The sequence below is a fragment of the Physeter macrocephalus genome, chromosome 20 (genome assembly GCF_002837175.3).
Source record: "Physeter macrocephalus isolate SW-GA chromosome 20, ASM283717v5, whole genome shotgun sequence".
NCBI classification, from domain to species: Eukaryota; Metazoa; Chordata; class Mammalia; order Artiodactyla; family Physeteridae; genus Physeter; species Physeter macrocephalus.
This window is the reverse complement of record NC_041233.1, coordinates 53,707,238-53,721,592: the sequence shown is the minus strand read 5'-3', so window position 1 is coordinate 53,721,592 and position 14,355 is coordinate 53,707,238. Positions and strand designations below refer to the sequence as shown.

General features: G+C 48.4%; 1 protein-coding gene across 1 annotated transcript in view; it reads left to right on the top strand.

Moving 5' to 3' along the window:
* Positions 1 to 14,355, top strand: part of TLL2 (tolloid like 2) — a 139,708-nt gene that overhangs the window by 94,488 nt on the left and 30,865 nt on the right. The window contains exons 8-10 of the mRNA XM_007117899.3: positions 5,117 to 5,241; positions 7,838 to 7,953; positions 13,090 to 13,192. Of these exons, the coding sequence (XP_007117961.1) occupies positions 5,117 to 5,241; positions 7,838 to 7,953; positions 13,090 to 13,192 (344 nt within the window). The remainder of the gene's footprint in view (positions 1 to 5,116; positions 5,242 to 7,837; positions 7,954 to 13,089; positions 13,193 to 14,355) is intronic.

The following is a 14,355-nucleotide window of genomic DNA, read 5'->3' as shown; positions in this document are numbered from 1 at the left end:
CACTGGACTGAGATCTTTGAGGACAGAGCCTATTGCATTCTCTTCTAATCCCCAGCACCCAACACAGCGCCTGGCACAGAGTAGCTGTTCAATAAATATTTGTCAAATGAATAAATTAATGAATGAGTCGAAGGAGACAGGAGATCTGCAGTGCTGGGGACTAGGTGAGGGAAGAAATGTCCATCGTCTCATTGCACTTCTTTCCACATGCAGTTACAGTGGTCACTTCGTTAAGAAGAATCTACAAGTTTCTATTATGTAGGAAATTTTGGATGAATCACTGCTAATGGGATGTAGAAACTGCATTGCCTTCTCCGTGCCTGCGATGTGCCAGTAACTGTGCAAAGCTCTGAAGCCAGAGGCCGAGGCAAGAGTGCAGACAGACTATCTTCTGGCACCAACATTTCTTTTCTTGTCTTTCAAGAAAAAAAATTCTTTTTTTTTTTTTTTTTTTTCTGATTTCTCACCCATAATGCCATCCCTTTTGCCCCTCAGGAGCTAACCGTTTTAACACCGTTGTCAGCGTGAAGCATTTTATCAGCACAGACCAGTGGAAACCCATGGACCAAACCCATGAAATAACAGTTCCCCATCAAAAGTCCTCCTAGAGGGGAGATTGGCAAGGAAGCAGCACATGGGTGTGATGGGTGGCTCGTTAGGAGAGGAGCAGCGTCCCTGAAGGTGTCCAAGGGCGGCAGAAGTCCACCTTCTGCTAACATGATGTTATCTATTGTTGTACAACAATCCACCCCCAAACTTAACAGTTCATAAAAGCTTATTTTTTTATGACATTGTGGGTCATTCTGAGTCATTCTTCTCTGATCTTGCCTGGGATTGCTCCCACAGCAATCCTCATTAAGACTCTGAAGACCCAGGCTTTAGAACGTGCATGACCTCACCTCTGTCACATTCCGTTGGCCAGAGCAAGGCACAGGACCAGCCCAGATTCAGGTGATGAAGAAAGAGATTCTACCTCTTAATGGGAGGATTTGCAACTTCGTGTTGCAGAGGGATACGGATGTTAGGAGGCATGACTTGTTATTTTAACAACCCACCGCAGCTACCTTCACACCCCTGCCCCAGAGTTGAGAATGGTTTTGGCAAATCTATTTTGTAGCATTGTCCCCTATGCCAATTTTCTGCATGGATTTTCAGAAAACTACTTTGTTCATTGGGGGCATTTATCAATGGAGTCTTTAACTGGGTACTTTTGGTAAGATTTTCCCTCTCCCTAGTTCCATGTCATTACTCTTGGTCACATATCCCCTGGAGCTAGCCTGCACATTGTCTTTGATTCTGTAAAAGAGCAGAAAATGGCCTATAGAACATTTGCTCATCTCAGAGGCAAATGCTATTCCTGCTGATGGGAAACCCAATCTTCGTGTGTCTTTACGATTGTCCTTCCAACTTTATTCCCTCTAGTTTATTGCAGCCCCTCCCTCCTCTCCATGGTTGGACCCGGGCTGTGGGGAGTGATGTCTTTGGAGGTTTTGTTGGGCAAGGGTCCAGGAGATGAGGAGACAGTTCTCTGGTACAGGGGCTTCTTTGTTTGGAGAACTCAGAGCTGACAGTTTTATTCCCTAAGGGCATCCGCCAAACCCTTTCTTAGTTTAGCAGAATGTCAATGCTAAGAGTGTCCTACATAAAAGGGGGGATGTAACTGCAGCGGTTTATATAGGGATGTCTCTTGTAGTAAACATCTTCCACAGCCCACCGCTGTGCTGGCAGCTCAGGGACGTGCAGGGGAGGGAGTCTCAGCTCGCAGAGCTGTCCGAGTGTGAGCCCAGGTTGTGCCTCCTGCTTTGGTTTTAGAGGTTTCCAAGCTTCCTAACTCTACCATGTACCTAACAGACATTAAGACCTGTTTCTTGGGTGGTGGGAAACACTGGCTGGAGGGAGGGAGGTGCTAGGAGGCAGGTTCCAGGCCTGCCTGCGTTCAGTTCAGGGCTGGCTCCCCATCACTAGCTTTGTACTCGGGTGAGTCCCTTAGGCTCCGCAGGCTTGGTTTTCTCACCTGTAGACAGGACCCCTAATAACAACGGCACCTGCTTCCTAGGGTGTTTATGAGGATTAAATGAGATGGTGCATTTAAAGGGTCCAGGCAGGGCCTGGCACATAGGAAGGTCCTGTGAACGCACAGCGGGTGTGAGCACACACTCTCCACACAGCAGGCTGCTGCCTGAGTTGCCTACACTGTGTGGGCTTCCACATGGTCATTTAGCCTGAGTTACCAAGAGATTGTACTGAGCCTTGCGTCTCATGCAGCAAAATGTCTTTCTCCGGGAGAATCAAGAAAACGATTACAAGTGAACACATTTTATGTTAGGGCAGAAGTACCCATTTTTAAGATTCATATGTGATTGAATTTAGAATTTTATGTAGAGTTATCACTTGTGGTTTCAAACTTGGTGAGGTCACTGAGGGAGACCAAAGATTCCACAAAAGTTTCTCTAAAGGACCCAGAGATGAGGCGATGGGAATTAGAGAGAGACAAGCCAGGTGGTTAAATGTTGGGGAGAGCAGTGCTGAAAAGGACATCGGCAGGCAATCTAGGCTCTGGTGTGCTAATATAGGAAAGAAAACGAGCTTGAAATCTGATTTAGGGGAAAAGTATATACACAAACAAAAAGGAAGAACTAGGGATAATATATATTTTCCAAGGTAGTGCAGAATTTAGGGAAAAGGAAATGTTTGAGAGAGAAAGAGAAGAAAAAGGAAAGAGCAGCTAATAACTAGGTGACAAGCATATTTGCATTTCCTTTTGAGTACAAATAATTATTTTGCAAAATCTTTTGATGCCAGTGTCCTATCTTGGCTGCGTAACTTAATTCAAGAAGCATTTTTTGAGTTGGCTACGCTTTGGTCCCTGAGGGCATAGAGACGAAGAACCCAGTCTCTCTGCTGAAGAAACTTATTGTTTAGCAGAAAAGACAATTATCACCCCAAAAAAGACAGTACAGTATGATAAGAAGAATCATATCATATTAGGCGAATAAGGCCCAGAGGAAGGAGTGATTCACTCAGGATGGGAGGGATAGAAAGGGCTTGGGAAGACTTTTAAGAGGGAAAGCCATCTGATGGGGTTTTGGAGAATGAACAGGAGTTTGGTAGTGGTCAAGAAGATGGGGGATGGGCAGCCATGGCAGAGGACAGCTTGTTTAAGGGCATTTTGGGGACTAGCAGGAGTACTAGCTTGCTTATGATAACGAGTGAGGTGGAGGTGTCAGCAGAGAAAGGCAGAAGCCAGCGAGCCACAGGCCTGGAGATCCAGGTGGTGATCGGAAGTTGGCGAAGGCCCGTAAGCAGAGCCGGCACATGCCTATCCTTACATTTCAGGATGATCACGTTGCAGCATTGTGGGGGGTAGAGCAGAGGTGGCAGAGTCTACAGGGGGGAGGCCAGTTGAGAAGCTACTGGAAAGAGAGTTCAGGAAGGAGATGCTGATTGCTAAACCAGTGGTCTGGAATGAGGAGGAAGGCATAGATTCAAGGGATGTATAGAGGGTGCCATGGAAAAGCCCTGGTTCCCAGTTTTGACCAGGGAGTGGGAGGAAGAAGACAGAGCCAAGGGCACCTTCAGATTCAGTCTCAGGAGACAGGTTCATGGAAGGAGCAGGAGAACGGAATTCATTAGGTTTTGAATGAGTTGGGTATAAGAGCTCCATAGGACAGTGCAGTGGAGGGGTCACCAGACTTCTGTCTTAGCAGATGGTTCTAGAGCTGGAATCAGAAAATTAGCTGTCAGCCTGTAAGTGTCAGTTAAAACCCAGGGAAGCAAGTGGAGCAAGAGAGAGGAGAGAAGAGGGAGAAGGCAGAACCCTAGGGATAGCACTCCTGGGAAGCAGAAGAAGGAGATCCTAACTTACAGCTCAGAGAGAGCAGTGCCTGGGAAGCAGGGAGAAGAGAGTCCAGGAGAGGAGGGGCCAGCAAAGGGGCGGTGCTGCAGAGAGGGCAGGTGAGCATTGGCAAGGGTCCATCTGACTTGCCAGGTGGTCGGGGACTGGGGACCATTGCTGGCGTGGTCAGATCGCAGTTGGATTGAGGAGTGAAGGAGAGATAGGCAGCCAGACAGAGAATGGAGACAATTCTTTCCAGAAACTTGGTTAAGAAGGGTCAGAAAGGAATAGGATGGTAACTGGAGAAGGTGTCGTTTCAAGGGAAGGCCCTACCCTCCAGGAGAGGTCCCAGGTTGGGGATCTGGAAGCAGAGTGAGAGGATCAGGAGGGGGGTAAACCACACCCACAAAACGGAGGTGTGACTAGAGCCAGTACCCAGCCAGGCATCCTGGTGGACAGTTGTCTGCTTTGTTCCTTTTAGGTTTCGCTCCCATTGGAGCAGAATGAGATGTGAAAGTTAGAAGGGGCCGCCATGACCATCTAGGCCAATCTCTTACTGTTCAGAGGGGTGAACTGAGGCTCAGGGAGGGAAGGGACTTGTCCGAGGCAAGTGAGGCCTTACAGGTGGCAGTGAGGCCTTACACAGAAATCTCTAGGCCAGGGCTCTCTTGACTACCTCCTGTTCTTTGCATTCATCCCGTTTTCCATCTGATTATCCCTCTTGCCAGCAAGGCCCCCAAACTCTGAACTGCTTTATTCACCAACCCATCAACGAGTGCTTGCTGACCAGCCCCTGAGAACCTCACACTGTACTGGTTCCCAAGCTTTCTCTGGAGCCTCTCCAAGACTTACCCATGTTGGGAGCTGCCCGTCGCACAACTCCAGAGGGCGCCACTCACACAGTTGTCTCTCTGAATGGTGCTCCCTGCAGCTGTGCAGTGGGGGGCCCTGGGGCCTGGACCTGTCAGGGCCTTTGTGGAGATGCTCGGTACACTTCAGTAAGGAAGCCCTCAGGGCCACTGGGCTAGGGCTTAGTTTTAAACTTGGCAGAGTCATTTTCCCATTGGAAAGGGAGCCGGCAGCTGAAGAAATGGAATGCTAACATGCCAGCACAAGGGGAGGCAACGTCATGAGTCATGTCAGCCTGGGGCGAGCAGGCCAGGGGGTAGGAATGTTCATGGGGTTGTGGGCAAGGAAATGCAGACTCTAAATCCCCACACGGACAGCCTGACAGCCTTGACTTCTCGTTCTCCTTTCTCGCTCTCTCCTTTCTTCCTGTAGAGGAGTTTTCTTAGACACCATCCTCCCCCGTCGAGACGACAATGGCATCAGGCCAACCATCGGCCAGCGTGTGCGGCTCAGTCAGGGAGACATAGCTCAAGCCAGGAAGCTGTACAAATGCCCAGGTAACTGTGAATCGCAGGGGTTCCAGGGCCTCCATAGCACCACGGAGACAACTGAACTCAACCACCATGGGCAAACTTCCCTTGTGCTGGGAAGACACCTTGGGGGGCATGAAGAGTCTCCCCCTTGGCAGTTGTCATTCCTGGTGTGCTGAGGTGCTGGACAGTGCAGAAAGCCCAGCGGTGGAGTGACTGCAGGTGGTGAAGCAAATAATAGGTCTTAGAGCCCACAGCTTAACTGTGGGAAGCTTTGGAATTCTCTGGCAAAGCCCTGACGTTCGGAAGAGGAAGAAGGCGTAGTGGAGCAGTAGTGAACAGGAGTCCAATGCGGTGTGCCTCCCATAGGGTAAAAGCACTCTCCTTTCTATGGGAGTAGGGGATGTGGATTTGGTAAAACAAGAACCCCAGGTTTTGCAGAAAGGCAAAGAGTGAAGGAGAATGTTTTTGAAAGGGTAGAAGCCAGCTTCCCAAACACTGGAAGGCAGAGGGCATCTCAGTGCTGTAAATGAGATCATTTCTATGGTCTTGGGCTCTCCTAGCCATCCAGGATGCTAGTCAGTGGCCAGTATTCTGCCATTGGAGATGGGACGGTACACTGGATCCAAACAGATGTCTGCTTCTCTGCCAGTTCAAAACCCCCCGCCCCTTGACTTTGCCCTCTTTGCTTCCATCTCGTTGGCTTCAGCATTGTCACCCCCGCCCCCTTGCCTCCCAGGGGGGAGCTCACGTTGGCCCCTTTAAGCTGCTGAGCTTCAGTGTAAAGCGCTCCTTTACAGCAGCCAAGTTTTTACCAGTGATGGGAGAGAAGGTGATTTGGTGGTTTGCGGGGGAAGAAGGAAATTCCATTACCAAAAGGTCCAGCAATCTTTTCCAAACTCCCAGACCAAACATGTGGTTTGATCATGGAACAGAATATTTGAAATAGGGGCCATCTTAGAAAATTGGACTCTCAGCTTTTTTTCAAACGACACTGCCGGCAGGACACACTCACAAAACAACAACCATACTCAACCCCTAAAGGACCGCAGTGCTGGCACTGCTTCCCTCCAGGCCACCGTTCTGGGAGACCCCCCGACCATCTGTGCCCTGCACCTGCACAGAAAAGGTCTCTGGCTGCCCCAGCTCGTGTGCAAAGGACGGGATGCTCAAAGGACCGTGTGGGACTGCTCCATCATGACACTTGGGGAAATAAGTCCATCCAGCTATTAGTCATCTGGGGGCATGTTAGGGCTGAAATACAGGATACACGTATCATATAACCTTGCTGAATTGAAAGAGGAACCTTACAGCGTTCCCTGGGAAATGCCATAGTATTTATTTAGTTATAATGTATATACTTCTTACTTCCCAAAAGGATTGGAAGCAGCTGGTAAATACCATGGAGCCATACAGTAATGTATATGTTCTTGCAGAATGTTGATGATTATTCTAAAATAATTTCCATGGAACCCTCGGGGGTGTTCACTGCTGGGCATAATCCTCATCATGCCTGGCAGTTGTTCAGTAACATGATCTTGAAGCCCCAACATCCAGGATTTCCTGAGGCCGATATGGGCCGTTCTCCAGCTCTTCCTTCCTGCAGCTCCAAAAACTGCATCTTCAAATAGTTTCAAGTAGCAACTGAAAGCAAAGGTGGTTGCCACGCAGAGGCTGGATTGCACGTAGGAAAAGAAGTGTAAGGAAGTGTGTTTCCCACACTTTGGAGGTGGCCCCATGAAAGGAGGGGCACTCAGCAAACCAGTGTACCTGTCTTTGGGGTCTGAATCCCTAGAGATGAGGGGATACAAAAGCTGCAACTTCCAAGCTTACGCATAGAGATACCTTTTCTTTTGAGGACAAATTAGGGGAAATATTTTTCACATACATAGGACTAGGTTCTAGACTCCAGGCAACCCTCAAACATTCAAGGGCAGAATAGCCTACTCTAGAATATTCCAGCTTCCTGTGCTTCTGGTCGTTTTCCTCTGTTTTCTTGACTATTCCGTAGCTCTTTCAGAGGTGGATAGCAGAAAAAGAAGAGACGATTCCAACTAACAGCTGAAATAAATTTCAAAGCATTTTCTTTTTTGCTCCATGTGCTTTTGCATTTTTGTATTCTCTCTGCCACAGATGTTATTAGCAGTAATTATAATGGCTGCTATGTAGGGGGGAACTCACAGTGTGCTGACCACTGCACTGAGCCATTTCATGTAATGCAGGTGGTTTCATTAACCCTCTAGGTAGGTCCCACCCATTTCACAGAAAAGAAAACTGAGGCCCCGCAAGGCTGGGACATTTGCCCACCAGCAAACAGATGGCTAGAGAGCTGAGATTCAAACCTCTAGGTTGTACTGAATCCTGAGAGCCTCAGAAGAAACCCCTGGGGTGTTACTTTTTGGCCCCCAGGCCCGATTTTTGCTTTTATTGACATTTATTTGCCTCTATTTTATTGACATTTTACCAGAAAAATGTCAATCTGCCTGACATGCTTTTTGCCAAGGTGTTCTGAGAGCTTTGGCTGGTAAAGGGGTGAATTTGCTCAGCAGCCCTGTCCAGGGGGCTGCATGGGCGGGGAGTGTGTGCACATGCCCGGATCACATGTGTTGTTTTGCTTGTGCAGCATGTGGGGAGACCCTGCAGGACACGACGGGAAACTTTTCCGCCCCCGGTTTCCCGAATGGCTACCCTTCTTATTCCCACTGTGTCTGGAGGATATCGGTTACTCCAGGGGAAAAGGTAGGTATGAAACCACCTCAGGAAATGACAGCGCGTTCTTTGAGTTGGGTGAGGCATGAGGGACTAGTATTATTATTAACAGTAATAATAATAGCTGTTATGTTATGAGCCCCTACTAAGTGCCAGTCACTGTGCAAGCTTGCTTAACGTTCATGATTTCTGGACTTTCCCACCAGCCTCCCCCATACAAATGGAGGCCTAGGTACTAAATGTCTACAGGGGTTATAAATCAAGCTCACAGTATGTAAAACAAAGTAGGTGCCACCCTCCTACCTTGATAAATACACCATCAGGATGCCCTGGAAGGCGAGGATCCAATTTAGAATTTCTTGACCCCTCGGAGTGCTGTTCTGGAAGATGGCACTGCAGGGAGAGCTAGCCCCCAACCGTGGCTGGCCCCTCTTCCTCTTCCCAGCCCCAGCTCCATCTAGGAGCACCCAGGGCAACCCCCAGCCCACAATCCCAAGCACCCTCCACTCCTACCTTGCAAACAGCTGTTCCTTGGCCCCCTCTCCAGTGGAGGTGGACTGGCCAGGTGTGCTGTCCACCCTCGGGAGGATGGATCCAGGGCAGAGGTCCTTGTACACCTGGAAGTGGCCTCAGGGCTATTTGGGCAGGGAATTCCAAGGTCCTGGGCTCCTGAGGTGCAGTCTGGGAGCTGGGAAGACTCTGTATAGGCACATTCCTTTGGTTCTGAAGATTCCATGACCCTCTAAACTTGAGCCCAGCTCAGGGGCCTCTTTTGCCCTGGTCCAAGGGTGGTATATTCTTAACCCTTCTGCAGGGTTCATCTCCTTATGTCCATTATTTGAACAAGGAATCCGAGGCCCAGACATTTAAAAAATTGCTCACATTCAGAGGAAGATATAGAACTGGGAACTGGGGCTTCTGCACCTCGAAGCTTGTAATTTTCCCTACAGTTCACTACAAACCCAAGGGTTCTTCACGTTGTCTCAACCTAGATGCAGCTACTTTTGCATCTCTGCCCCTTGGGTCTAGCTTCCTGCAGTCATACCTGTCGTGGCTTCTCTCACAGTATCATGACTGCTGGCTATTTGGCCGTCCCCTTTCTAGACCCTAAGCTCACTGAGTACAGACGTGGTTCACCTCAGCACCCAACACAGCCACGGCACAGAGTCATACAATAAGTATTATTTGTTGAATGGATGTGTAGATGGATGAGCGGCTGAATGGAAGACTTACAGGTGGGCGTGCAGTGGGAGGTGTTGGATTTTCAGGTGCCTGTAGCCAATCTTCAGATATTCCTAATTCATCACTATAAAAAAAATGTCCACTTAAATGTTAAGTTAAATATACTGTGATAACTAGAGAGAAACAATGGCTTAGACCATTGTGAGCATTTTCTACAGGATGGGCGCTATTCTCAGCATATCGTGTGGAGTCTCTCATTTAATCCTCACAACAGCTTCATGTGATTGGCGCTATTACCACACTCACTTTGCAGTTAAGGAAATGGACTTGCCTAAGGCTACTCAGTTTGTTGTATTGGGATTTGACCCCAGGCAATTTGACTCTGAGATCCCGAATGCTTAACTGTCATCCTAAATTATTGCACAAAGGGGACAGGCTGATAGACATTTGAACATGCATTCATACACACAGACTCACACGCACACATACACACACACACGCACACACACAACAGCCACACGCACACATCCTTCCTCTGGCTCTAAGCATTTATGACTGTGTGGTTGTCATGGTGAGCCTGAGACACTTCAGACCTGTCTGCCTTGGGCAGATGAGGTCCCTGTGCCTGCAGGAGGCATCCTTGGGAGGGAAGAAGGAGGAGGAGGAAGAAGGGATCTGGCAATCCCTAAATTGTTGAATTGCCCTGAATAGCAGAGGCTCTGTGATATGTTTGAACTGCATGAGATTCACCAAGCCTTAATTATTATTGCTGACTGGGGGCAGGGAGAATATATCATTGAAATTCCAGCACCAATTATTTCAACTTCTGCTTCACCCAGCCTTCCCCAGAGCTGCTGGTCATCAGCAAACTTGATTGATTTGAGTTTCACCTCTTGTTCATCACCTCTTCCCCTATGGTCTTTATGGTTCACTAACATACTTAAATAATTAGCCTGAATAATTATCCATTCATTCAGATTGTGAACGTGTTACCAAGGAAGTTGTAATAACATTTCCTTTCTGAAATTTTAAAAAGCAAAGGCTAAAGAATTATATTGCAACCAGTTAGCAAGGATTACTGAGCCCTTCCACCTGAATTCTAGCACCGTGGGAGAGATGAAAGAAATCTAAGGAACAACCCCTGTCTTCAAGAGACTTAGAGTTCAGACTTTAGAGTTGGGGTCCTCCCTTCACCCCTAGGGAGTCGGATTTAATTGAAGGAGGGGCATTTGCTTGGCACTGGTATCTTTTTAAATTCTGAGGTGATTCTAATCCACAAGCAGGTTGAAAGAAAAGTGACAACACACACACACACACACACACACACACACACACACACACTGCAACACAGGAGGTAAGCTGGCCAGTTATTTTCTGGTACTGACTTCATTTCCTAGGAGATCACAGGGCTTTGTGGAAGACGGTGCTCCTTGTCCTGAGACCTGAACAAGGGAGCTGGTGGACACTCTCAAGACGGGCAGCCTGTGTGAAGAGCACTTCGTGTGTCCGGTTCATGGTGCATTAAGTGTACATTCAGTGTGGCTTGATTTTTTAAATCGCCATTCATCAAGTGTCTATTATGTGCCAGGCATAGCACTACACACGCCATATACAGTTTCTTGTGCAGTCCCCTCAACAACCCAATGGTGTGCATGTTTCTTTACAGATGAGGAAGCTAAAGGCCCAAGAGGACAAGTGTTTTCTCAAGATTCCAGAGCCAGGAAGGGTAGAGCTGGGAGGAAATCCAGATCTGCTTGCCTCTAAAACGCCTGCTCTAGAATCACTCTAAGATAGGGAGGGAGGAGTTTCAAAGAGGGAAAGATCATGTCCATCTGGGAAATCATGGAAGGACTCAAGGGGGAAGGAGGGGCCCCCTATCCAGGCATGGGAGGGTCTCATTAGCACGGATATATCAGGGTGCACCGGGAAATAAGGTCACATAGGATGGGTGCTGGAGGCTCTGGAAAGTAATCAGAGTTTAATTTATGAGACGGGGGCATAGGGAGCTGCTGAAGTTTTCTAAGCACAGGAGGGATCTGGTAAACATGAGCTGTAAGTGCAAGATTGATCCAGAAGACCTAGTGTGCAGGATGGACGGGGGCACAGCAGGGAGGGGTTCGGGAATCATCTCAGCAGGAACAACGCAGGCAGGGCTGTTGAAGGGGCAGCGAGACTGACCTGGAGCGGGAACTCAGACATCTCAAAGGAAGAAAGTCCATCAGCACTGGGATAAACAATAGAGGCCAAGGAGAGCTAACCCCAAGGTACAGCACCTCAGTGATCAGGGCGAGGGTGTCACCTACAGACAGGGAAGCTGGGAGGACAATGCTTTCTTTTGAGGTGTCCTTACAGTTAATGGGGAGCGGGGAGGACGGGAGCCAGCCGAGGAGAGAGAACAGTGGACAGAGTGTGGTGGAAACCAGAGAGGAGAGGTTCAAAGCAGAGGGGCCAGAGAACAAGGACAAAGAACTAAGTCCTTTCGATGTGGCCGGGAGGGCACTGCAAACTTTGACCTGCGGCCCTCCAGCCACGGGTGGGAGAGACAGTGGGACCCGGGGCTGTAAGAATAGAAAAGAAAGTGGCCAGCGGAGGGAGGAGGGTGAAGAGGCTAGAAAAAGATGAACTGCCCTACAGCAAGGTCCCCCCGAGTGGGAAAAGCCATAGATAGGGTCAGAGGTGCAGGAGCTGGGGCAGGGCGCTTCAGGGGACTCTGGAGAGCGAAAGAGCTGAGAGACGGCGGGCAAGGTACACGCCGAGGACGGGCAGGGAGCCCACTTGGGAGCTGCAGCCAGACAATCCCGGGCACGTTGCATGGCGGGGCTTGAAGCGGGGTGAAGGGAGAGGGCAAACCTGACCTCGGTCTGGGCTGTCTGAGTTGGAAGGGGTGCAGCACCTGTGTGCCAAGTCTGTAGGGTCCCCCCACCCCCTCCACTGCTTGTGGGCAGGGGCACCGCTGAATGGCCTCAAGTGTGTCTGGAGGGACTGGAAACCTTCCTCCCCAGCCCCTCTGAACCCACCTCCCCAGCCTTCACTCCTTCTCACCTCTTCTGCCCCCTCATTCCAGACACGCGCACAATCACCCTGCTGGAATCACAGTGCGGTTCCCCAGACATCTTGCTCTGCTCGTGTCAGTCCCTTGCATCAAACTTCTGTCTGGCCCTCCTTCTCTGGCCCCTGGACCCCTATTCTCCTTAGGTTAAATGCCACCTCCTCCGAGAAGCCTTCTCCAGATTCTCCCGGGCAGAATCTAGTTCTCCTTCCTTGGGTCTCCAGAATGCCTTTCTGTCCATCCCTTTCTTCTCAGCATTTATTCCATAGTGTTCTAATTGGCTTGGCACATCTGCCCTTCCCTCATTCTCCGAGCTCCTTAAAGGCGAGTACTCTGTCTTACTGATCTTTCTATCTTGCTTGGCCAACACAGACTGGCACACAGTAGGTGGTCAACTAACAATGGTGGAATGAATGAATAAATGGATGAACGGACTAACTGTAGGAAGGCTGTTAGACACACCACACCTCAGAAGAGTGAGGTCATGGCCAGGGGAACATTGATCACAGAGGTTCTCGGATGCACTTGGGCTCACCCCAAACCCTTTGGAATGATTGATGATGTTTTAAGATCTTTTCGTATCTCTAAACTCCACTGACCTCTTACCTCCTTCCAAATCCCCAGTCTTAACGCACCCCGACCAGTCTTTTTAATGCATCTTGCTTTCTATAAACCACCAAGTGACTTCAAAAGCCCGAGTTATTCCCCAGACAGAACCAAAGAACCCATCTCCTCTGTTTATTCCCCATCCTGTTTAAGGTTTATTATTGAATGTCATGAGGTTTCCTGTGAATGTGCTTTTGAGAGGACACTCCTACTGTGGTCTGAGGGCTCTGTATGCTAAAGGGTAACGTGAGAACACCGCTATGCCAGACGTATCTTCAAAACTCCTCAGGCTTGGCTGCCAAAACTCACTTTACGGTAACTCTTTGCAGATCGTCTTAAACTTCACATCCATGGATTTGTTTAAAAGCCGCCTCTGCTGGTACGACTACGTGGAGGTCCGGGATGGTTATTGGAGAAAAGCCCCCCTGTTGGGTGAGTTGACTTCAGAAAGCCTTAAGGGAGGAGTGCTCGGATGCTGTCTGTGATGCTGTTAATATTTGGAAGGGTCCATCCTGCCAGTCACAGGAAGCTCTCACGGGTCAGTGTCATTGTAAAACTCTGAACACTCCATTTGGCCGCACATGTTAAAAGCTTTTAAAACTGCGAATACTCTTTGACCCAGCCGTTCCACTTCTTAGAATTTATCCTAGGGAACTAATTAAGGAAGTATGCAAAGCTCTCGCTACAGGGATGTTCAGTGAAGCAGGAAACATTGAAAACAATTTAAATATTCAACAGTAGGTGTTAGATGAATAAATTATAATACAGTTTTTCAATGGAAAACTATCCAGCCATTAAAAATAAAGTTGGAGGGGACTATTTATTGTTACAGAAAGATGTTCATTGTACATTGCTACACAAAAGGTGTTGCAAAATAGGATATGCAGTAGGATTCCATTTTAACAAAAATACACTTGTATGTCGATGCAGGCGTTGCAAAACCAGATGCCTTCGGGTATAAGGTGTAAATGAGTGAGATGGGGCTGGTATAATAAAGTAAGAAGTGGCAGGGAGTGTGGCACACTGAACAGTAAATATCCTGACTCAAATTACCCAAAACAAAATTACTGAAAACATTGTGCAGCCTGGATTTGACTGGAAGAAACCCTTTTGTGATCTACAGTATAAATATTAAGTAAAACAAGAAATATAAATAAATAACACACAGTGGTTATTTCAGGATGATGGAGTATTTTTAAAAATTTATTCTGTTGTTGTTGTTCTTGGTTTAGCTATATTTTCTAATTTCTCTATGATGAGCATGTAATTTATTTGGGGAGATGAACAGTGCTTGAACTCATCCATGAAAAGGCAGGTGGACCTTTGAGTGAGAGAAGGTGGGCAGGTGTAGCATAAAGAGAAAAGTCAGTTCACTCAGGATTGGTCACCAGAGGCAGATCTCTCAGGATGACCAGGGAAGATCCACGTCATATAGAGGATCAGTGTTAGGAAAATGGACATGGGGACTCGTCTGGCCCAGAAATGTCCACCGTGGTGGAGCCAGGATAAGAAGCAGAGTCATATGGGCTTCCCTGGTGGCGCAGTGGTTGAGAGTCCGCCTGCCGATGCAGGGGACACGGGTTCGTGCCCCGGTC